The sequence below is a fragment of the Zonotrichia albicollis genome, chromosome Z, assembly GCF_047830755.1.
Source record: "Zonotrichia albicollis isolate bZonAlb1 chromosome Z, bZonAlb1.hap1, whole genome shotgun sequence".
NCBI classification, from domain to species: Eukaryota; Metazoa; Chordata; class Aves; order Passeriformes; family Passerellidae; genus Zonotrichia; species Zonotrichia albicollis.
The window spans coordinates 74,376,092-74,398,619 of record NC_133860.1 but is presented as its reverse complement, the minus strand read 5'-3'; the positions used below and the strand labels follow the sequence as shown (position 1 = coordinate 74,398,619).

Below are 22,528 nucleotides of genomic sequence, written 5' to 3'. Positions count from 1 at the left end.
ACAGTTTGGAACATAAGCAGCCAGAGTGACTTTCTCATCAGAACCATTAAAAATCTGTCTAAGAGTTACAGAAAGAACAGAATATTCAGTTAAGTATGGAAGCATTTTGAAAAGATGTAATCATACTGTTCTTTTAGGATGAAAAGTATGAAAGATGAAAATCTGTCTTTCACAATTGAGTGGAATGCAAGTTAGTGGCATTGGTACTTTATCTTAGGCCATTGTTTTAATTTAACTTATGATTAATTTTGAAGATTTTATTGAACATTTTAAATACTATGTGTCCAACATTCAAGCCTCTGGCAATTGATTTTAGCTTTCTTCCACACAATTTCATTTGGCAAGAAAAAGACAGTTTTACTGTTTCACTGCCTCCCTAACTTGTATGTGGATAAGTGGAATACTCCTTTAAGGACACATTTTAAAGAGAGATGGAAAATAAATTACGGTTGTATTTTATCATTCACCAAATTAAGATGTAAACATCTTTTTGCCTTGTAAATCAATTGCTTTTGGTTGGAAACTTTCACAATGATTTAAAATTAATCATAACATCCAGATCTTGTTTGACCTAAAAGGATTTATGGAACTTTTGCCTTTGATAAATAGCCCAGACTTCAAACAAAATACCTGCATCAGGCAAAATCAAATTATTTTTTATTAATTTATCTGAAATACTAACAACTGGAGGAAACTGGGCTGTAGTTTTACATCTATAATCTGTAAAGTGCTCCCATGGCACTTTATATTCTCATACAAGAATAACTACAAAGATTTTATGGTGCTAAAGAAGTCCCTCCAAGCAGGCAAGCATCTGGGACTTTTTTTTTGTTTGTTTTTTGTAAGAGAAAAGTGATTAAATTTAAAAGTCAAAACATTTCTTATATTACTGCTGTGGCTGACTTTCATGCAAAATAATTTCTGTGATTCATGTACATTTTATGATAACTCATGATTTCTTGCATAGTTCTCAAATCTTAGTGACTCTATACATAAAATAAATAGCATAAACAAAACAGCATGATAAAATCACTGCTTTGTGTGAGTGCAGTTCATTCTATTTGTAACACTTGGCTGAGATATAGGATGTTTTTTTCCAGAAGGAAAAGTGCCATCTACTGAATCACCAAAACAAAACTTTGCAGCATCTTGATAGATTTTTGTGAGAGAGGTCCTTCCCAATTAGTGCAAGTCTTACTCAACTTGCAAACTTAATTAATTGAGATCACCACTGACACAGTGATATGGCACCTCACTAAGTAAGTATTTAATATGTTGTGTGGGCTTTTGGGTTCTTTTTTCCTTGAGTAAGTGTTCCTGGATTTCAAGTGTTAATGGAAAATCAGTGAACTGTACTTTGAATGTTGTAAGATTTCTACTTTTTGAATTACTTTTGTCCCCAAAATTTCTGGGGGGACTTCTTGAGCATCCTCTGCATCTCTTTAACACCCTATAGAGGTCAACTTCTGATAAGGAGTTGCTCTTATTTTGCCTGGTTAGCCAGTTCAGGTTTGGTGAAGGTATAGACAGAAAGACTATAAAAACAATAAACTGACAGCACATTAATAAATAACATTATATGCAGAAAAAGAAGAAAAAATAGCTGAAATTACTAAGAGACAACTTTGCTGTGGGAAAGGACTTATTAGTTAACTAAGACATGGTTTGGCAAAGTATAGAACATTTTCCAAAGGCTTTAAATTGCTTTAAAGACCAATAGGACAATAAACTTTATTCAGGACCTAGAAGTGCTGTCAGTATTCTTCAGGGCTAAGCAGTAGAGACTTGAATGAAGCACCACTGTATAATCCTGCACAGCTCTTGGAAGAATGTCACTACAGAAGTGGAAGGATTGGGAAAGTGAACATGATTAATATCTCCAAAAGTTTGGGAAATCTCCAAAGATAGTCACAGGCTTACAGGAATTGGATAACCACAGGATTACGGGTAAAGTCTTGTCATGACTTAAAACTAACTGATGATATAGAAGAACAGGAATCGATTATTCCTTCTTAAAATGAAAAATATTTAGCAGTGAGACATGGCAACACTTTATACAGAGACAATCTATAAAATGCTCAAATTACTGTGTCTGTATCAAATCTGGTAGCAGTTTTGTGACAATGATAATTATTTGTACAGTAAGAAAACTGCCCCTTATCTATTTAAGCCATGTTGTGTGTAGCCAGGTATACAGTCATACAGCAACCTTAACTTCTGTCACAAAATAGGCCTTTTTCTCTAATTATAAACTGGATGTGTGCTGGTTTCTGCATAGATAATTCCACTGATAGCTTTTCATAAATGTTTTATTTTTTTCTGTTCATACTATACCCCTGAGGAATAATATTCAAACACATTAATTAAAACTTATTCAACAACTTGTGGGTTGCTTTCTTTCTAATTTAGTGGTGACTGCAGTTTGGAAATTCTGACTTAGCCAGCTTCAAAAATCATATGATGTTGTTGCTCATATAGAAACAGTTAAGTAAAAATAACCAGAGGGAATGATTTTAAAAGTCAGTGTTGGAAGAGCTTTCACTTGGTGAGATAAAAAAGAAATCTCTCATTTGACTTGAGAAAAGTTCGGAGGAAAGACAGGGGCTCTTCTTGAACATGACCTCCTTGAAATTGTTTGAAACATCTTTGAGATACTTGGGCAAAAAATTAAGCTCCATACCCACTAATATTCACAATTTCAGCCAAATATCACAAATTTTATAGTGGCAAAATGTGGAAAGATAATTACACTTCATCCTAGGCAGTAACAGGTGCTGTCAGGCCCTCTCTATTCATATCCCAGTCCTACAGTCTTCCCAGAGACAAACTGTTCGTCACCAAGTGGGATTTTTACCACGTGCAGACACACTGCTCTGGGCAAGGTTGCTTTTCCTGTCCTGCTTTAGCTAGGTTAAAACATCTCAGGCTGCCAAAACTCTTAGAAACATTTACAACATCAAAGTCAGCTGCAGCCATGCAGGGTGATGTTCAAAGCATGAGTTGGCTGCATGCCCTCTTCTCGCTGTTCATAGCTAGTGGAAAATAGAAATACCTAAACAAACTCCTTTTAGCTTCTTTTGCAGTAAAATGGAAAACCATCAGAGGTTAGTTATATCTTACAATCTCTTAATTTTTCTTCACAGATCCATCTCTGGAGAGTGGTAGGGGAAGGATGGCACTGGCCGGTACTTCAGAGAAAGAGCCTCAAAGAATATTCGTGAAAGATACTCGGGCTCATGTGCCTCATTTATTTCTATATGGTGTGATACACAACCTTGACTTCCCAACCAGAACAGGGTCTCCTGATCATTGTGTTTCTGCAGCACAGTTTACACAGGTGAGTAGGGACATAAAAATGCCTTTTACTGATTTGGTGACATTTACACAACACTGTCCTTCCATAGCTCATTCCTTAGTCCAAACCGAGCCATGTACACTCCAGACGCCGGCCACTTAACAGCACAGGTGTGTGAGTGCCACCCCTCCAATAATGACTTTTATCAGCAGAAACAGGCACTGCTTTTGTCTTCTTCAATGAGCCAGCCACGAAAAGCGTTTCCTTTTTGGGGGCTGTTTTGGCGGCTTTTGACCTTTTTCCCGTCAGACCCGGTGCGACCCGTCCCGCTCCTGCGGACAGCGGCGGGGGGCTCCGGGGAGAGGCAGAGCTGCGCACCCTCTGGGAGCTACAGCACGGTGCTCTCGCCCCCACGGGCCTTCGGGCGCCGAGGAGAGCGGAGAGCATCTCTTCCGAGCAAGCCGCTGGGCCTCCGCGGCGCGCCAACAGCGCGGGCGGTGGGCGCTCCTCCCCTGGCCCCCGCTGCCGCCCGGAGCCGGGGCCGGGCCGGGCCGGGCCGGGGCGGGCCGGGCGCGGGCGGCGGCGCGGGCGGGGCGAGGCGCAGGCGCGGCGCACGGCGGGCTGCAGCCGGGCCCCCGCGCCGCTCCGGGAGCCGATGGCAGCTGCACAGCGCGGCCGCCCGGCGGAGCGCGGCGCGGCTCGGCGCCCCCGGCGCGGGATGCGCGGGCGGGCAGGCGGCGGTGGCGGCAGCGGCTGCGGCAGCTCCGGGAGCTGGAGGGACGGGGCCGGGCGGCCGGCGGCCGCCGCGCTCGCCTGACCTGCGTGCCCCGCTGGCCGCGCCGGGCTGCCCCGAAGGATGTCCGCCCAGTCCAAGGGGACCGCATCCTCCTCCTCCTCGCCGTCCGAGGGGCCGCCGGCAGCCTCCAAAACCAAGGTGAAGGAGCAGATCAAGATCATCGTGGAGGATTTGGAATTAGTCCTGGGAGACCTGAAAGATGTCGCCAAGGAACTTAAGGAGGTGAGAACGAAGGGCTGCGCGGCCGGATCCTCCGTCTGCCCCGTATGGGGCAAGCGCCCCACCGCCCGCAGGCTGGGGTCCGGCTTCCCCCGGAGCTCTGCTGCCGCCCCCAGGCTCCTTTTACAGCTTCTCCACCGCGGGCCGAGCAACTGGTGTCCAGGCCGGGCACGGGGCAGCTCCCGGCCGTGCCCCGGGGCGGGCGGCAGGGCATCGCTGCGCTGCCCGCCGTCCCGGAGCGGGCTGGAGCCCCGGGTGCCGTGCACCCCGGGACCGCTCCCCGCCGCTGTGAGGCCGCCCTTCTCGGGGACTTCCCACCTCAGGGCACCCCTCAGAGTTTTTATTTTTGCCGAGGGGAGCCTCTCCAGAGAGGTCTCTGCTGGGCGAGGGTGCTCAGGGGAGCTGCGGGACCCGCAGCAATGCCCGGTTCCGGGCTGAGCCGCGCTGGCGTCCCGGGGCTAGGAGAGAAGTCAGGAACGAGCCCGCTGCCGCTCCAGCGAGTTTAAGTTTTGGGCTGCGCGGTGCAGCAGCAGCGTGCTGGCCCCGAGCAGCAGCGGCGGCAGCAGCCCCAGCCCCAGTCCCGGCTCCAGCCCCAGCCCCGGCCCCAGCCCCAGCCCCAGCCCCGCTCACACCTGCCCGGCCGTGAGCGCTGAGCCGACCCGGAGCCCGCACCCGCCGCCCTTGGCGCGGTGAGGCTGCCTCAGCCGCTGCTGCCGCTTCACGGGAGCTCAGCGCCCTGCTTATCGGCCCTATCTGGCAAGGTTGCCTTCGCGATCTCTTGCTGGTGGCGGGTGTCATCTCCTCTGCGTTAATCTGCAGGCAAAGTGCGATTGCCGCGGGCATGTTCATGAGAGGGGAAATGCAGTAGCTGAAGGAAAAGAATTTGGCTGTCCTTTTGGAGATTTGCTCTTTATCTTGATATTGCTACACAGCTGGTCGACAGATGGTTGGATTATACACCGAGATTCAAGTCTAGAATCTCTGTGTATTGCTTTATAATCCTATATTTGACATTTGTAATAGGCTTCGGTTTTTTGCCTTCATATATTTTTCTATTTTAACAGCATTGTCAACAAGTTTCTTTGAACCGTCTTTTGCCATCTGAGGCAGTCTGAAATTCACCCAGTGCTTTGTATAATGTTGAAAGATGTATAAACACACGGCTCACTAATCACAGCTGTTAGACTCTTTTTTCGCTCACAGTGAAGGTTCCTCCTTTTTTCTTTTTAATATACCTATAATTTATCTTTTTCTTAATGTTCTGCTGTCTATGCTTTGCAATTTTTGAGGTATTTTGAAATAGAAATAAACAATATTTATAGAGCACCTCTTTAAACGTTTCTAAGACTGATAGCGTAAACTGGCTTCTGTTGCTGCAGAAGCACATTTTCAGGACCTGGAAAGGATGTAATGTGCTCTGTCCCATGAATGTAAATCGTTCCCTGCACGTAGTCAGTCCTAGCTTTCTTCTAGTGAGCAAACAGGATCGCTGTAAGTGGAGATCGTATATCATCATTTACTGTGGCATGTTTTATCTAAGCAAACTTGTCTGCTCTGGTTGACTGAGTATGTAAAAGAGAACCGGATTTACCTCTGCTTGGTAGGGAAACCTGTAGAGAAATGGAGCTGTAACTCTGTTAAGTACTGTGTTACCTGTTGAAGGGTGCAAGGATTGCCAGTGGCATCTGTTTTGAGAAAATGAAGGTGTTTTTATAGAAAGGATAGTTAAATCTTGTTTCTGACTACACATGAGGTTTTTAGTAATGCTTTTCACCAAATATGCCTTGCAAAGATGGTAGCTCTGATACTCCAACCACTATGAGTTGCATACATGTACATCTGCTTCATTTGTGTAACATTTGTTTTGGAAAGTCTGCAAAAGTTTGGCATCTGAGTACCTTTAGTTTGTCTGCCTTTACAGAATGGGCTAAATCTGCACAAAAACCCTTGACATAACTGCATTGTATACTTTTTATGTAAAAGTGAGGTAATTGGTGATGTTATAGGCTGATAACCAGTCTCTTTCTCAGGTGGTTTGTAGGTGTTAGGAAGGAATGATAATCTCTTGGTTAAAGCTAACAGGAAGCTAGTCTGTAGTCAGTTTTGGTGTATTACGCATAGAAATATGACTGTGCTTCATTTAGGTTCCCTACTGTAGGACCAGTCAAAATCATGAAATAGAGGATGGAAAGTTCACACTTTCCACTTTCACTGCAAATTCTGTATTTCTGGAAATGTTGTTGCTGCCTTTTTTTTTTTTTTTTCCCCAGGGTGTTTGCTGCAGCCCAGCTGTTGAGCTGCAACCTTTTCTGTTACTTTCTTTTTAGATGAGTAATATTGTATACTAGAAACAGCAATTCATTTTTTTTATTACTATTTAAAAAGTTTTCCATTCTGCTACAGTGAGAGGGCATGAAAGTTTTTTAGCCCCTTTTTGTGTAGTTCCAGTAATATTTATTCAGTTGTGGTGTAGAAAATACAATGGTACTGTAACTTTTTTTGTTTACATAATTTACATAATTTTTAAAACACATTCTTTTCTTTTCATGCCTACGTATTTGTTACCCTTAAATATAAATTATGATTATTCTTGATGGAGCACTTAAGTTATTATGATAGACTTCATGACTACCTTTCAGTCTTCTTTTTTAAGATTCATGGTCAAAGTACTGTCAAAATGAAACACCATTTTGTTGCTTCCAAATTAACTGCTCTGTAGCAGTAAGTAGCATAGCTATACAGCATTTATGTTTTACTACATTTAGCTTGTTATGCTTCACTTACATTAATAAATTTGCATCTGCCCTTTGTTCTGAACCTTTTTCTGATTGGTTCTTTAACATTTTTTTATGTTTTTAAAAAAAGGAGATTGAGAAGTGAGTAGAGGATGGCACGTTAAACGCAAGTGGGCAAACCATTAAGTTTATAAATATTCTCCAGAAGCATGTGACTAAATCATGCAGATTAAAACAAATATATTTTAAGAATTACTGTGTCTCAGAAATGAGACATCCCTTTCTTCCCTCCCTCTCTCCCCCATATTTATTGTTCCAGTCTGATTAGGCTAAGGTAACCACAGAAGATTTAGGATGGAGCAGGGGCGTGACTGGGAGGCATGGAAGGATGAAGCAGTGCTGAATCCAGAGTCTGAGCTCGTGTATGGCTAGCCTTCTCTAGAGTGCTGTTAATTTAGGAGAGGCTTGGATGAACCCTTTTGTCTCCTTGTGTGGGTGTGTAGTAACAACGGGATGTGGTTTTGCATTGAAAAATGGATTTGAAATGGTTGAAGTTGCTGTTATTTAATGAATATTCCAAAGAAAAATCAAAAGGGTGCTGGAGGATTGAGTAACACTTTCTATTCCTTTAGTCCAGACTATTTCAAAACTAAGTTGGTGGAGCTTTGATTGTCCTCCAGAGGATTGAATGAAAGACCTTTTTCACTGGAGTTTGTATAGAAAAATGGTTATTATTAAGTCTTTTTAGGAACTGATACTTATCTCTCTGGTACCTAAGAACCTAAGTAATGTACTGTTGGAAAACAAAAGATGTGTGCTAATTGAACTATTGTAGAATGCATTATGTAGCCCTCTGATTACTTCGGAAGGGATTGTAGGGGATGTATATGTACACCTGTGGACAGTAGGCCACAGAGATTTATATAACCTCATAATGATAATATATTTTTTAAACCTTCCTTGCATTCACATTTTATGGTAATGTTACACATTTCTGTGGTCTTGTGCTTGTTTTCATGAAGGAAATACTTAACTAAATAATTTGATAAATACTTTTTGTAATAATAAAAATTCATCTTGCAGAACAAATTCCTGGAAGTTATGTGTGAGGCATTTGCATAGCTTTTAATTGGCTAAATATGCTCCAACCTTTTATCGAAAGGAAGCAGCTGTGTAGCTATTGCCAGTGCTTAGAATACTCCAAAATGGAGGTGCAGGAGAAACAGAAGCCCTCACAGGCATTGCAAGTACATCAGTGAATTTCCAGTCATTTGAATCTACTTCCTCTGCTTTGAATCCTGTGAAAATGTCTTGCTGACAGAATGAGTATATTATCTTCTGTCATATAAATGATGTGTTTATTTTCTGTAAAGATATGATCTATATAATTTCAGCATTACTTAATAAATAAATATTTTCTAAGTGATGATGAGACTAGCAGATATCAACCCCCTCCCCCAAAACACCACGACAAAGTTTGTTACAGGACAAATGTTGGAGATTTTTTCAGGGATGGCCTAGAAGGCAGCTGTGAGGAGCAGGTTCTCACAGCCTGTTTCTGTGAAGAGCAGAGGTTCTCAGGTTATTTTTAATTACAGGTAAAAGTGACAAACATGACGGCCTTGAGAGCCTTGCACATCAGAGTTCTCAGGCAGCTTTCTCATAACAAGTGGATGTTCTATTTTTGGCTGTTTTGGGAAAGCAAGAATAATTTTGAGAACCCAAATCTTGGTATTGGAAACATAAGGAGGGGTTGGTATGTTATGTCTGACCTATTGTGAGCTCAGATTTTGCAATATGCATGAAGTGAATTAACACTGTTATAAAAGGTGCCTGATTGATGAATAAAGTGGAGTCGATGGCTGACCAATGCAAGGTGGGTCGTCTCCCTTCTAACTTCAATAGACAAACGACCTGATTCCATAAGCAGGCCACTCATCACTCTCTTTAAGTGAAGGGTGATCATGTGTTCTGTGGTTTTAATTTCTGGATCAGGACTGCAGAAGTGTATTACAATTTCAGCTGCCGGTTTTTTTCCATTCTATTTCTGGTTTTGTGTTCTGGTAACTGTCCAGATGGCAGAAGGTACTTCAAGTTCTTGCCTGTTAAACCAGAACTAGGAGGTGTCAGGTCCACCAGCAGGACTGGAGCAGCAATACTCAATCATGCATGAGCATCTCTGATGTGTGGACAGTGAAGGAACTAATATAAAAGTGTTTTGGGTTCACATTGCTGCATGAAGATGAGGTGGGGACTTATTACAGCATAGGTACAGGAAATACCATATAGAAAACTAAGGATAGGTAGAAAAATAGCAAACATTTTAATCCATTCCTTTTCTCCTGGTTCTTGCCTCTTTGGATTCTGTCCAGGTGTTAAGGACCTGCCACTCTTTTTTGCTAGGTAGAGGCAGTTGGAGCTTTTTGTGCATAGGCATTCCTACCATTAGAAATCCTATTAAATGCAGATGCCCTGCTTATACCTGGATGAGGGATGCAGGCCCTCACTCCAGTGTTTCTTCTGGAGTCTTTCGTGCATGCACTGGCTGTGTATGCAGATCCTGGTCAGTAAATGTGTGAGGGACTGAAGCTTTTTTGTAAATTTTTTTGCTGTGGCTGGGACTGGGGTCTCGTTCATGTACCAGGACCAAGGTGTTGCATGAATGAAGGCAGTTGCCATTCCAAAATTTGCTAATCTCTCCAAGATTAACAGATTAATTTTTTCTTCTTTATTATTGCACTTGTTTCTTTTGTGTGTGATACAATCATGTACAGTACCTGGATGTTTGACTGCAGAGTATGATTCATTGTGTAAGGGAAGCACTGCACAGCAACTTTATTGTGATCTGCCCAGGGGTCCAGAGAGGGCCATAAATAGTCATTGCAGATAACTGTGTTGTATTTTTTCTTCCCATTTATTTCTTGTGGTCTGTGAAGCATTTATACAGCTGTAGACAATAAAACTGGCAATGAACTAAGATAAAATTCTTATGCTAGTAGTGTCAATTAAACTAATGGAGCTAAATGGTAACTGTGAACCTTGAAAAACCCCATGTGTTGGGGTGGTCAGAAACATTTATATGCTGATGCATGGCAGAGCAAGGTTGCTCCACATCTTGATTTGTAACCGTGTCTGCCAAGAGTCAGTAATTGTATTGTGTAACCCCATGAAAAGAATACCTATACAGAATTGCTTATTGATATCAAGATACTTGACAGAGGGAAGCGCACTGCTAATTTGTGCCACCTATTTTATGCTTATGCTTAAACTCATGTTAGCTACTTCATTACTTACATGTAATACTGAACTCTTGATAGCAATGTGTATTGTGCAGTCAGGAGGTAAATAGAGCATATATAAATTCAGTTTTCAAATAAAAACAGTACCACAGTGGAAATATGTATGTTTTTATAAATTTTGAATTTCACACAGTCTGTGCACTGCTGACCATGATACAGGAAACAGAAATAGTGAGGCACAAACTTCAGTCTGTTGCAGTCGGATTTTTTCCATTGACTTTGGAAGGAAGAAAACTAAATTTAAGTGATGAAAATTAATTTTGGGTTGCATAATTTGTATTTAAACTTCATAATTTAGAGAATTTAGTTGCTACTACACATGTGTATGAGTGCATTATGCAACATCAATGACTTGGCTGAACGGGATCATTGAGCATTTGAAGATTTTTTATGTTTTCTTCTGGGAATGGTACAATGTTTCTCTTCACATTACTCACCTTGGACAAAGTTCTGGAATACCCCTCCTACTTCCAGTAAAAAAATTCCAGCCAAATTACTGCATATGTTGTACACATGTGTTGTGTACAACTAATTAGTACTGCTCTTGGGAGAACTGGGGGAGAGGTGCAGATGTTGTCCCTGGGTTTAGAGTGGTTTCCCACAGTGCCTGTTTCACAATACCTTTGTGAATGAGCATCGCTATTCTCTTCCAATTTTCCTTCCTTTTAGAGTTGCAAAATATTGATGGCTCATAGTCTTCTCTTAATGTTACAATTGTTCTTTGAAAGGCTGGTGAAAAAAACGAAATGTTCAGTAACCTCACAGGGTTATGTGTATCTTGTGCAGCTTTTTCCCTTTTTCCTACTTCAGCAGAGGTTGCTGCTGTGAGGCAGAGTAAAGGGGTGTAATTTGCAAATGTATTGCTTTCTTTCCCACGTAGCCTGTGCCTGACAGCCATGCAGATTACCGCTAGCCTAGTTACCTATATGTAGACAGGGCTTTATTTTTCTTTAGTAGTAGTTGGGCTACTTGCTTGTTTGTAGTCCAAGTAGTTTGCTTGCTTGTTGTTTGTTTTTAATAGAAGCAGCAAATTGCTTCAAGTTAATGTACATTGTTTTCTTGATGGGTAAAATGCTACCCCTTATTTAGGTATGAGTGTGTGATAAAGGACTACAGCCTATACATACCTCCTAATTATAGCTCCTGTCCATCTCTACACAAAATTGACTGGTCATTCTTGGTGCTGTGACCTGCAGTGCTTCAAAATGCCGTTTATTACTGTACCCAGGGGAAGAGGAAAAGCAGACCCTGTCGAAAGGCTGAGAAAATCCTCCAGCAGATCTCAGGCTTTGTTCAGAATTGTTGCAGTACAGCTGATGTTAGGCAGTGAGGAGCAATTGCCTCTGAAGGGCAGCAGTACCATTGGTTGTTCCTTCTGCAAAAACTGTGGTGTGTTCATGCTTCTATAAAGGTTAACAAACCCATCCGTTGTTTCATGCAGCATATGCCACATTGCATTATGAAGACTGAGAGCACTGATGTTGAATCATTTCCAGATTTCATTGAAGATTATTTCTCAGTAATGTGAAAAATCCTGTAATTTTAAAATGCTTTTAATTTTTTCCCCTTACTTTTTTTGATAAATCCACAGTCATTATTCCAGTGTTGGACCCATGGTGCTATTATGTTCTTTTGTTTGTTATGGTCTGTGACTTCAGTTCCTTGAGTGAAGAGCTTCCAGGTAGAATCAGAGTAAGATATCCTTACTTCCAGTGCAATCATTTGCCTTGTCGGTAGGAGAAGAAGATAAAACTCAATACCTAGGAAAATAGTGTGAGAAGTTAATTATGTATTTATTAAGTTTATTAGGTGAGCGGAGCTGCAGCAGGTTCTTAGACTTCAATGTGATATGAAAAGCTTGATTTAAGCTTTTCATTCAGCTGCAAAACATAAGTGTACCAAAATTTTGGTATCTACTAACATTTCCTACTTTACTAGAAATGTCACTGTATTAAAGCAGGCAGCTTATGTCGCCTAAAAGAAGTAGAATCTATAAACTTAACAAAGTGAAAGTATTAAGAAATTGTTTGGACTCACTTCTCCATTATAATTTCTTGGTTCATAGCCATGTAACAGTGTTCTTTCTGTATAAAATTATATGTGAAAATTTGAAGCATCAAGGTCAGTATGTTTTTTCTTTACTGCAATGTAATAAAAAAAAAGTAATTCTTTTTTTGTATGCTTTTTCATTGAGATTTTCAGCTAAATAAATGACTAAAAGCCCAGTAGTTACTGGACAAAGAGTTGAACAGATATTTTATTTCTTAATACAGAACTACAGACTGGCTGAGATTCAAAAGGGCATCTATAAATTGACCAGATTATCCATGCAAGAGCCAACTAGAGCAGGCTGCTTAGGATATTGTTCTTGAATAGCTTCAAGGATGGTGACTCCACAACCATTTTGGACTGCCTATTTCAGTGTTGAATCACGCTTTTTTTGGTCTTGTGTTTAGGTTGAATTTCCTGTATTTCTAATTGTTCCCCTTGTTGTCTTCTTTACTCCTAATCAAGTATGTAATATATGCTCCAGCCCCTTCCAAACCCTTTTCTGGACTAGCTCCAGTGTGTTCAGATCTGTCTTGTCCTTGGGAGCCCGGACCTGCACACAACATTTCTGATTTAGATTCAAAATTCAGGTATATATATTTAGTAAAAATGCTAGGCCACAAACATTTGCTTCCGTCAATAAACATCTCTTTAGCTGAAATTTTAAAATTAGCAGAAGAATATATTGTGTACTTTTTCATCAGAGTTGCAGTAATAAATGGTTGTGTACTTCTCACTGCTTGTGATCCGAAGACAGATTTTATTAAATTCAGACAGAACAATGAACAGCAGATTTGCAGCATAGCTCCCTGTATGAATATAACAGGTGCATACATCCAGGGCTCGGAGCTGGTGTTTGAGGGTGCAGCCACTGGAGAATCCATGTCATGTTTGGCAGTGACGATTGGAAGGAAGGGCTGCAGCCCCTTCTGCTTTTATAGAATGCTACTGCTCTCATAACATCTCTGCACTAAACTGATACATGCTTTTCCTCACCTTCTAATGAAATTGTCTGCTTAATTTTCACTTTCATTTTCACTCTACTAATCTCTTAGTAATCCTTCCATTCCTCTGAGGCTCTTTGTTTTATTTTCCTAGCCCTTTTCCTCTTTCTCCCTCCTAACAGGTACAGGTGTTAGTGTGACTTTATTTACCTCTCTGCTAGGAGCTGTCAGACGTCATCTGTGTTCCTGAACTTTAGAGTGCTTGTCTCTCCACTCTTGAAACTTGACGCATGAAAGTCAATATCAGAATTTCAAGATTGTCCTAAAATTTTCAGGTGACTCTGACATTTATCTTAAAATCTAAATTGTTCTGCTCTCGCATCTTCTGTGTGCTACTAGGAGATTCTCATGTGTTGGCTCATTGTTAGTAATTGTTTTTAGTTCAGTTTCTAATCTAATGTAGATAGAAAGTGAAAGCTGTTTTTTGGATTCAAGTTAACTGGTTGTTATTACAGCAGCAAAAGCCAACCATGGTAGATTATTTTAACATTGTTTTCTAAAGTTTGCTTGATCTTTTCTCAAAATACTGCATAACTGTTCTCTTAAATAAATTGTTTTCAGTTACCAGTTAAACTGTACTTTATTCTTTGCATGTTTTTGCTGACAGTTGCAGAGATGCTTTGAATGAGGTAAGTTCATCGTAGCTGATGGTCTTGTGATAGTGCTAAGAAGTTTTATCTGTGATATCTAGGGTGGTCCAGTCTAGAATTATTTGGCTTTCAATGCTTATAGGTAATTTTATGGCACGTTTTAAGGTTCAGTAAAACTATGGCATTTGACTAAAGAAATAACCTGTGTATGAACACACTGTTCAGATAACTTATTAAGACTGGAAAACTATACAACTGTGTCTACCTCTGCTGAAGTAATAACTTTCTGTTCCTTGAAATCAAAATACAGGTGGTGTGATGAACCTGAAAGACTTAGAGAACACTGTTTTTTGACCAGTTTGTGATCCTCCTGCTCAAGCAAAAGAGGGAGGAGATTATGATTGTTATTATTTCTTGTTCTCTGTTGACAATTGATTTGCATGTGCTTGTTTTTCAGTTGGTGATTATTTGATTCTGTCTACTAAAGAAAAAAATAGCAAAAAAAGAATGCTTGTATTTTAAGGATTTAAATAGTATCCGAACACTTATTTATTTTGTTTAGATGCCTTTAATCTCAGCAAGCAGAATGTTTTCTGATGTGGTACAGCTTTGATTTTGATAGAGCTGTGCCATCTTGTATTAGCTTGGCTGTTGTCCCTAAGCAGTTCCAGTCATTCCAGACACTTGATCTATATGTTTGTGTGCAAAGTTGGTGTTTTGGATTCACATACCTAATTTTAGGAGAAATCAGAACCCCAGTATTCGTATAGACAGTAATGTGTTATAATTGCAATGATAAAGTTGCCATTCTTTTATTTAAGCCTGAAATTCATGTCACACAAAAGAATTGTAGTCTAAGATTTATTAAAGCTATACATACATGGAAATTTTCCATTCAATATCAGGTAACTTATAGAAATGCTGTTTAAAAAAATCTAAAAATATCTCCTACATTTTAAAAGTTCTTAAAGGTAGTTTAGAAAAGATCCATTATTGAACAGAAAGTTTCAAAGTGTTTATGGCAAGATTGCAAGTACGAGAGGTATGAGCCTCATAGAAGAAAACAGACTGTATTTCAATGAATGACAGCTGTGTACTATTTCTAGGAGATGAGCACTTGGCAGGCATCATGAATATCTACTTCAAGTTTCTAACGAATCAGAAAAAATTATATCAGCTCTATCAAAGTCAGAGTTTATTCAGTGTACATCATCTTAGGAACAGAAGCTACTTTATGATAATTTCAACAGAATTTTTAACTTACCTAGTTATTTTTCCCATAATCTGGTAGTCTTCCAAAAGTTTTTTTCTGACTTAATATAAAAACTGTTTCTGAATTTGTATGTTCAGCAGAAATTAGTCAATCAGGGGCATAAAACAGGGTACTAAGCTAAAAATTTAATGAATAAACCTCTGGATTTATTCTTTCTTTGGGAAAATGTAAGAAAGGTTGATGTGATGCTTTGTATTATGGAGTCAAATGTAGTTAATAATAGTCTGTTATGAAGAAAGGAAAATCTCGTAGGTCTTGTGAATAATTTGCTAAATCCGTAATGGGCTTTTGTTTAGGTTTCACAGCTTCTGACAGTGACATCTCATGTTTTAGGAGTGATGCCCTGGTGTTGTGTGACAGCTTTTTAAATGGCTTTTGGTTTTCTTATCACAATCTTTGGAAGACTGGCAAGGCCCAGAGGGAATTTGGAACATTGTTGATTCTTAATTTTCTAAAAATCAAGTTTTCATTTAATAACAACTTGTTTTGTTCAGGCAGAGTACTTCTGCCATGTTAATCTGTTATTTCTCAGTTTAATTTACTAATCAAGAATGAGGCATCATTTTTGTCATTCTGAATTACGGATATGATATGTCTTCCTTAAATGCATGATTTCTTCTACATAGTGAAACAAAGGTATCCGTTACGTAAATGCTGATACATTGCAATTAAATCATGATCAAGTGGATTTTATAATATTAAATGTCTGTTTTTGAACAGATTAAATTTTTTCCTTGCTTTTGGCGCAGTAATCATAGACATGCAACATTTCTATAGAATTCTTCCTTGAAGAATGTAGTATTAATCTGGTAACTGTGTGGCTAGGAGACGCAACATCAGCATTTTGCTTTCTCCTGCTTAGTGCACTAGCAGGTGTATATGTCTTTAAGGTTTTCTTCCAATTGAGGAGATATATGAGACTTCACATGCTTCTTACTGCAGATTGCCTTTTAATGCAGACAGGAAGTTTAGTACTAAGTTTAGTACTTTTGTGAAACTGTTTAATCTAGGCCAGTAATTCCATTGGATAAACAAATACCGAGATTGTTGCAGTTTCTTTTTGCTAATGTTGTCACTCAGCTCTGGTAGCTCTTGAATATTTCTTAATTTAGTTGTTTGTATATGTTGATACCTTAGTAAAGAATTTTTATTTTTTGTTTTAATTTCTCTGGTAGATTCCATATTTGATGAAAAAGAAAAAGCTCAGTTTTGCTTGAGTTGTTCTTCAGAGGAATCTGTGCAGTACTGTAGGTGCGATCTAATCAGAACTTTGCTGGAACTCTGTTTTGCTAGATTCTGACATTTCATTTCTATTTGGTGAGAAATTGCCCTCTGGCAGCCATTCCATGATGAACCCTCTGCAAAGAGCTCTATGAATTCCTTGACTTCCAGTCTGTAGCACAAAGATATTTAGTTTCTCCTCATGGTTATGATCATGCACAAAGGGAATTTTATCCTACTTTTAAGTATCTGAGAGACTTACTTCATGCCTTGTGTATTGTCTGTTAGCTCTCCTGCATCAGGAAATCTATTGAGAGCATTTGCAACTTTTGTGATATGGTAATTAATAAAAATAGTGTATGACATCAGCCAAAGTCTGGTTAAGGAGTTCCATTACTGTTTCTTCATGACCCAACTCCACTGCTCGTTGCATATCTAGAAAACATATTAACTATAAAATGATCAGCAGTCCATCTGGGCTTCTCTTTTCAGACAGTATGTACTTAAATTGTAGAATATTTTGCTGCTATACAATATAAAGAAATATGAGTTTTTATCCATTGAAGATGAGAGCAGACAAAATTAAGGAGAGAGTGTTCTCTGAAGCCATAGAAAAGCATCTCTGTTCTTCAGCATCTCCTTCTACCTAGACTTAGTAAAGCCTTTGACACTGTCACCCACAGCATTTTCCTGGAGAAACTGGCTCCAGGAGTGTAGTGGGTGTACTAATTGAGGGGTAAAACACTGGCTGGATGGCTGGGCCCAGGGAGTGGTGGTGAATGGAATTACTGGTGGCCCATCACCAGTGGAGTTCCCTGGGGCTCAGTCACAGGGCCGGTCCTGCTTAATGGCTTCTGTCAACATCTGTATTTTTTAAATGCAAGGCCTCTTTATGTTTAAGGCTTTAAAATTGTTTGTTTATTTCCATCTAAATGTGTTAATCTACTGTTATTGTTTGCCAGGGTTTCTATGATTACCTTTTTTTTTACGGAGTCTGAGATGGTCTGTGTGGGTGTAATCTTTAATTGAAGCAGGATTTGAGAAGGATTTGTCTGCTTTCACCTCAGGAATACTCGTATATTACCATCAGCAGTGCTAATGTTGCAGGTGTAAATGGACATATTTGGAGTTGGGAAATGCCAGTACCAGTGTATGAGTACTTTACTGGACAATGAAGTAGATTCTGTGGGCTAGATTCAAAGACTTCTAATTACCAAGCCTTTTTGTGAAAGAATGATTATAGTCCTGTAGTGTTGTTAAATTACTGTTCCAGCAATATATATTAGAGAAGTTGAGCTTGCAAGGAGATGAGTTGAAAAGGCAAGAAAAAAGTGAAGGACACATGCTGGTTTACAGAATCTGAGCAGTGTCTGTGTGGTCTGGCAATGAAATCTGAAATGTCAGGACTACAACCTCAGAAGGATTTTCACTGAAGTTTATCCTTGCTATTTATTATCCTTGCTATTCTTATTTTTTTTTCCTACTTCCTGTAAAAACTTGCTGTCCATAACCATGAATTGCCAGTCTTATTTTCATGAAGGTATATGCCCACTTTTTTCCACATTGGTAGTTGTTTACTATTATTTATAGGCCTATGTTTCTATTTCTTTTGGGATTCTTTTGTCAATATTTTGTTTTTTTGGATATTCAAATGTCAGATTCTCTTGCATATTGCATCATTAGGAAAGCATATATTGTGGTTCTGAATTTTCTCTGTTTTTTCATACCATGATTATTTTCCAAAGGCATATTTCAAAATGCCTTTTTCTATTTTCCCTCTCCTTTCTCCCTCCATCTTAGAGTAAGTGCTACTTACAAGACTTAAATTCTGCACTTATTCTAAGATAAAGTAATGGTACTAAACATTAGGTGTGCTGTCCGGCCCTGTCCTGTTTTGTTTTGTGGCAACTCCTTAATGCTCTCAAGGGGACAGTTAACTTTGACAAGGTTCCCTGTCTTCCTGGAGGGTTAGGTTTCATTTGGTGTGAAACCATGGTCACTGAGTAACACCCTGCTGGGACTAGAGTTTCCTATCCAATAGTTTTTCCCCCATTTCTGCTCTCTCTAGTCTTCTGGCCTTTATTTCAGGCTCTGGGAAATGTTATATCAGCATACCCCATTAAAAGTAAGAGTAGTAGTAGTTGAATACAGCAATTTAAGTGGTGTTCTTCTGTGAGGGAGTGACATTAAAAATTTGTCTCTGCGTGTTGGCATAAACCTACTCTATCTGTGAAGTAAAGTAGTGTCAGAAGGACCAATTTGCTATAGAACACTGTATGTTCATGTCAAAGGAGCATTGTCCAGAATGGCTGGATACATTTACAAATGCACAAAATGCCATTCTGGAGTTTACTTGGTTTTGTAAATTTTTTTTTTTTGCTTTGAAGACAAACGTAATGTTGTAGAAAGTGTAACACATCACTAGCTGCCAGATGCTTCCCATTATAAAATACCACCTTCAGTTATTTTGTTAAGGTCAAATAGTTCAGACAGAATTTTTCAATGCTGAGTTCTGTATCATGCTGTTATTATTTTTTAAAAAGCCCCCTTTCTTTTAGACTAAGTAGCTGATCTACTTCAGAGCAATAAGCCTGGGAAAACGTCATGGTTTTGATCATGCTTGTCATCTTCATGCTTGAAAGCTTTCCCCCCACCCCCAGCCCCCTGCTGCTTCCTTTCTGTACTCTAGCAAAGAAGTCTAGCCTTTGCTAGAGTGTAGTTTTTTGATCACAGAAGCCTGTCTGACATGACCAGGGGATGTAAATGTTCCCTCTGAGCTGCTGTAACAAGGTTCTTTTTTGTCTCCTCCTCTCCTGAGTAAGCCTTGCTACTATGGTAGGCTGAGTTGTTGGAGAGATGCATACCTCCAGTGAAAGGAGAAGGCTGAGGATAAACTGAGCTTAAGATATTGTGGTGCACCTAACTTGCAAGTACAGTTTGCCTTCATAAAGGAAGATTGTCATAGAGGGGTGGAAAATGGCTGTAAATGAGATACCAATATGGGAGTAAAGTTGTGACCAGAGGTGTGTATGTTAGATAGCTCTGGGAAGAAGAGAAGTCTCACTGGAAGCTTGAGAGTTTTGAGTGGAATTCATGTACTAAAGTCCCTTTTCTTCAGAGTGCTGAATTAAAAGATTCCCAGTGTCCTAGATTTTCTTGGGCCTTGACCTCTAAGTGAGTGAAACCCTCTAGTAGAAGGTGCCTTAGTCTTTCACTCATATCATGAGTGTCAGTTCTCGTTTCATTGTGTACCAGTGATCTTATGGCAATCTGCATGACACAACCATGAGTGCAGTATCAAATGATGGAGTTGGTCTTTTCCTCTGTTTTGGTTTGCATTTTAAACTGGGAGATGCAACATAAACTTAGGTTATGTATTCTAAAATGTTTTTTTTAATTAGTTTTGATGAAGTTTTCAGTTGCATTTCCATAGCTGTTTTATGTAAGCGTGCCTTACTCAGTGTATTACGCGATGGTTTGTGTAATTAGCTGAGTGATACTATGCCACTATAATTATTTGATGTAATAGCCCTGCCTTATACATAGCATGACATTCAGGGCTTTTCTGAACGAAAAATTAATTCTCTATTGGCGTTTTCTGTGGAAAATGTCACTGTGATGCTGGAAACTCTCATAAATGTTTAATGCGTTTGTTTTCATAATACATTTATGAGGTGAGGGGGTTTTATCTCCAGTTCACAGATATAAGACTGGAGGGTGGCAAATATAAATCAGTAAACACCTTATTTTTCTGTGTATTAAGGACTATATGGATCTCCTTACTTCAGCTGAAGTGGGTTTATCATTGACAGATCAGAAAATAAGAAACACACATCTGCAAGATAGGTGCAATTTTGATGTCAGTTATATCCTATGGTACCACCAAGCTGTGTGACAGAGGCAGGGGTAGGATCAGTATATTTTTGAAACTTATTGAATTGTCTACTGGATCTTCCCTAAGTCCTAAGTCTGGACCACAAGTACATGTGTCAGGAGCTCCAGTTAAACTTCTAAGGGTGATTTTGTTTATTTGAATTTATGTCCCAATATTTAAGGTTTAGACTCCAGTGTCCAGGACACTGATGACATGTGAAATTTTACTAATTAAGTGGTCCAGGAAAACTGAAACATGCATAATGGAAGCCAACATCTAAAACCAAATCCCTGACTGAAACGACACTACTGTAAAATGGCAATTTCCAAAATGGTTTATGCAAAGCAAATCCGCAGCTAGCTGAAATTAGCTAACAGAATTGTGAAGAAGTGTAATAGTTTGTCTGTTAGCTGTTTTCAGCTGAAGTGCTGTTGAAATCAGTACACATTAGAGGATACAGTACCACCAAAAAGCTGACCGTATTTTTGGGAGGATATTTCGCCTTTATATTTAAACAGTCTGGTGTAATGGAAGGTGCCCTGCCTATGACAGGGAGGGGTGGGCTTAGATGACCTTTAAAGTCTCTTCCAACCCAAACTGTTCTGAGATTCTGTAATTGTCTTTTCACTATTCTGTGTTCTCAGAACCTTTTCCAGAGAAGGATCTTGTAGTGCTCATGTAATGTTCACTGGTCTCAAAGGCATCAGGTAGCTATTTTAAAAGTGTTTCAGAATCTGAGGAGTCTAATCAGTCTATGGCAGTATATTCAATTATGGTTGAATAAAGTAACTGCAAATATCCCTTTTAAATGATCTGAATTGCATAGTTTTACTAAATCGACATTTTATCCTGCTGGTATATAATTTTTTCTCTATAGTCTAAATTATATAAATCTCCTTGTTAAAATTTCAATCCTGTTTTATCTTATTTATCAAAGATAATCTAAACTATTTTCATTAAAAATGTATCATGTTCTTGATAAAATGTGCTCTTGTTTTACCTTGCTAACTAGATCAATAATCTCCGTCAATCATGCTATGACTCAAAGAGAATATTTAGTTCCTTCCTTATGGATGATCTTGATCCCTTTCAGAAGAAAAGTTTAAAAAATAGTGCAATTTGCTTGTGCTTCATTATAACATGTACTGTGAAAACTGACTGGTTACACTCTTTTAATTTTAATTTTAATTAAGCAAAGCCATTGAGGAACTAGGGTAGATGCTTCTTAAAATTTAAATTGAAATCCTTGGAAAAATGAAACATATTGGAAAAAGGCTGTACTTTCTGTAGGTGAACTATGTAACACACTGCTATTTCCATGGCATATTTGGTTTCCATGCAGTGTACTTTTTATGTAGTAAAAAACCACCAAAAATTAAAATACTAATATTTTCCACTTTTTATCTCTGGCAGTCCCTTTTTTCTTTCACTGGATAATACCAACTTTTTTTTGTTTGTTTTGTTTTTTTGGTGGGGTTTTTTTTTTGGGGTTTTTGGTTTGGTTTTTGGTTTGTTTGTTTTTTTGTTTGTTTGGTTGGTTTTTTTCTTTTGGGTGTTTTTTTTTGTTTTTTTTTGTAAAGGCAATGAAGCTTCTGATGTAATACACCATGAGGAAAGACACTGTTTACCTACTGCTCCAAATTGGTTTTCAGTCCTGAATTGTTTTGCAGCATAAACAAGAAGTCAGTGATGTATTATTTTGTTTCACATATGTTGCAAGACTCTTCCTAGTTTCAAAATAAGGGAAAAGGAGGGTTTTTTTCCATAACTTTTTGTTATATTTAGAGGTGGCAAATTGCTAGTTTACATACAGCTAAAATTATGTCTAAGTCAGCAGTTGAAACTGAGAAACAGATTATATTGTTACTGTGTTGACTTTTATATAGTTTTTGTGTTTTTATGTTAGGGTTTTTAAGCAAAACAGAGTTTAGCGCAGCTTTGATACGCGTGTACTGCTGGCTGTTCTTTGTATACACAAGTGTACAAATACATTATGTTACCTGTTTGGTTTCTTTTAAACATTTCTTTCAAACTGTATCCTTTAGTAACCTTTCTGCATAATCACTGTGACGCTGTACAAGGTCTGGGGCGTTCAGAGCACATTTTTCAACTTTCTTGCTTGACTGTTGATGTCCTTCCATTGCATGTGCATCTGTTCAGATGCTAGGAGGAC

The 22,528-nt window shown here is 39.2% G+C and overlaps 1 protein-coding gene across 4 annotated transcripts in view; it reads left to right on the top strand.

Annotated features, from left to right (window-relative positions):
• The first annotated feature begins 3,886 nt into the window (after positions 1 to 3,886).
• PRR16 (proline rich 16) overlaps positions 3,887 to 22,528 on the top strand; it is a 153,404-nt gene continuing 134,762 nt past the window's right edge. For 2 of the 4 annotated variants that reach the window (XR_003380696.2, XR_003380698.2), the window contains exon 1: positions 3,926 to 4,313. Coding sequence is in view for 1 of the 4 variants with exons in the window: in XM_005488433.4 (XP_005488490.1) it covers positions 4,152 to 4,313 (162 nt within the window). In the remaining 3 variants the exon portion in view is untranslated. Of the gene's footprint in view, positions 4,314 to 22,528 lie in introns of all 4 variants that reach the window. The other 2 variants (XR_003380695.2, XM_005488433.4) reach the window with 2 other exon arrangements.